The sequence below is a fragment of the Mastomys coucha genome, unplaced genomic scaffold (assembly GCF_008632895.1).
Source record: "Mastomys coucha isolate ucsf_1 unplaced genomic scaffold, UCSF_Mcou_1 pScaffold5, whole genome shotgun sequence".
Taxonomy (NCBI): Eukaryota; Metazoa; Chordata; class Mammalia; order Rodentia; family Muridae; genus Mastomys; species Mastomys coucha.
Window position 1 is genome coordinate 45,699,694 of NW_022196911.1, and position 2,041 is coordinate 45,701,734.

Consider the following 2,041-nt stretch of genomic DNA (forward strand, 5'->3'; position numbering starts at 1 on the left):
AAGGGAGCAGAGTGAGACTCGCACTACAGAGGGCTCTTCGGGTGGGGTGCCACTCCTTCGAGGTGACTTGGGACGCGCGGTGGGCTCCCCCTGGCCGGCTTCCAGCGCTTCTCTGCCGCCGCCTCGGGGTGTCTCTGCCTAGCTGCGAGTCGGGAAGCGAGGAGGGGAGCGGGCGGCGGCCGCGCCAAGAAGCGCCGGGTCACCGCAGGCTGAGGCGCCCGCCGTCCCCGCCCTCCCCCTCGCTCGCCTTCGCCTCCTCCTCCCGCCTCCCTCGCCCGCTAGCTAGCTCGCTCCTTCGCTCTCCCCGCCTTCCCTCCGCGCTCCCCGCCCTCTCCTGCGCGCCTCGCCTCCTCCGCCCCGCGCCCTGCGGTGCTGCAGCTGCGGGCGGCTCCAGCTGCCCCCAGATGTGGGCTGGGCAGCGCGCGGGGAACTTTCGCGCCGGCTGCGAGTGCGGGGCCCCGGCTGCGGTCGGGCTGCCATGGATCCGCCGGCGGGAGCCGCTCGCCGCCTGCTCTGCCCCGCTCTACTGCTGCTGCTGCTGCCGCCGCCGCCTCTCCTGCTGCTGCCGCCGCCGCCCGCGAGCGCCCGGCTCGTCGCCGCCACCGAGCCCCCAGGTAGGTGCCAGCCGCGTCCCCACTTCCCGCGACCCTCCGGCCACACTAACCCGCCCAGCGCGCCCCCATCCCGACCCCTCCTCAAGCATCGTCCGAGGCGACTTGGGCAAACTCTGTGCGCCGCGCCCGGGGCCAAGTTGGCCAACTTCGGGGCCGGGGCGGTCGCGCAGGGGGCGCACCCCGGGTGCCTTGGAAAGCAAGGAGCCTCGGAGCACTTGCCGCTCTCGGGATGCAGAGTGTGGCGCTGGAGGGCCGGGAAAACCCCGCGGCGGAGCGCGCAGAACCAGCACCAGCGGGTCCGGGGGAGCCAGGGCGAGGCGGCGCCCGGGGACGCTCGGGAGGAGCCGGTGCGGAGCGCGCCGCCTGCGGGCCCTGAGCATTGGTTGGGGTGTCCCGGAGGGGTTCCCCGGAGATTAGTGGGACCCTGCTCCACCCCTCCCGGGAATTAGGTGTACGGGGAAAGGGGGCTGGCAGTGGGCTGCCCGCGTGCTGGACTGAGGACAGGCCGTTCATGAGAGGGTGAACCTGGTTGCTTCGGAGGCCAATGGTGAGGACACTTGGGCAGCAGGGACGCTGAAGGGTCTGGGTGCATTAGCAGGGGACCAAGGTGGAATAATTTCCGAGGAGCTCCGCGTCCTACCAAGGACGGTATAATTAAGGAGCTAGGGCACTCTGATGGGGTCGCCCTTTAGGGTAACTGCGAGGTGCCCGAGGAGCCTCAACTGGGAATCCACTGGGGCAGCTTTTTTGCTGGCTTGGTCCTCTAGAGGCGACAGCCCGCAGGCGACGTGATTCCGGACTGGTGGTCCTGTCAACGCCCCTTCCTGGAGGCTTCGTGGTGGAATGTCCCTTTTCTTCAACTGAGGCATGGGCTGGGGGCGTCGGGCTCCGCCGACAGGCTCTGAGGCTCCGAGGTCTCCTCCAGTCTAACGCCCCTTTCCCTTGCAGGCGGGCCCCCGGGGCACGGAGCCGAGCGCATCCTGGCGGTGCCGGTGCGCACTGACGCCCAGGGCCGCTTGGTGTCCCACGTGGTGTCTTTGGAGACGGCCGGGGCGGGGGTACGAGCCCGCAGAGCTGCCCCGGACCAGACCTCGGGCTTGCCCGGAGGCGCTGCGCAGGACCCTGGAGGACGCCTCTTTTACAACCTCACAGTATTCGGCCGAGACCTGCACCTGCGGCTGCGGCCCAACGCTCGGCTCGTGGCTCCGGGAGCCACCGTGGAGTGGCAGGGTGAGACGGGCGACATCCGAGTGGAGCCCCTGCTTGGGACCTGTCTCTACGTTGGAGACGTGGCAGACTTACCTAAAGCCTCCTCGGTGGCGCTCAGTAACTGTGATGGGCTGGTGAGTATGAGTACTCTCTTCTAGGGCTCCCTTCTGTTCTGGCTCTTGCCTGGGCTTTGGAAACCCATTACTAGGTAGTCCCCT

The 2,041-nt window shown here is 69.4% G+C and overlaps 1 protein-coding gene across 1 annotated transcript in view; it reads left to right on the forward strand.

Annotated features, from left to right (window-relative positions):
- Positions 1 to 351: 351 nt before the first annotated feature.
- Adamts2 (ADAM metallopeptidase with thrombospondin type 1 motif 2) overlaps positions 352 to 2,041 on the forward strand; it is a 219,480-nt gene continuing 217,790 nt past the window's right edge. The window contains exons 1-2 of the mRNA XM_031351754.1: positions 352 to 614; positions 1,563 to 1,957. Of these exons, the coding sequence (XP_031207614.1) occupies positions 479 to 614; positions 1,563 to 1,957 (531 nt within the window). The 5' untranslated portion in view covers positions 352 to 478. The remainder of the gene's footprint in view (positions 615 to 1,562; positions 1,958 to 2,041) is intronic.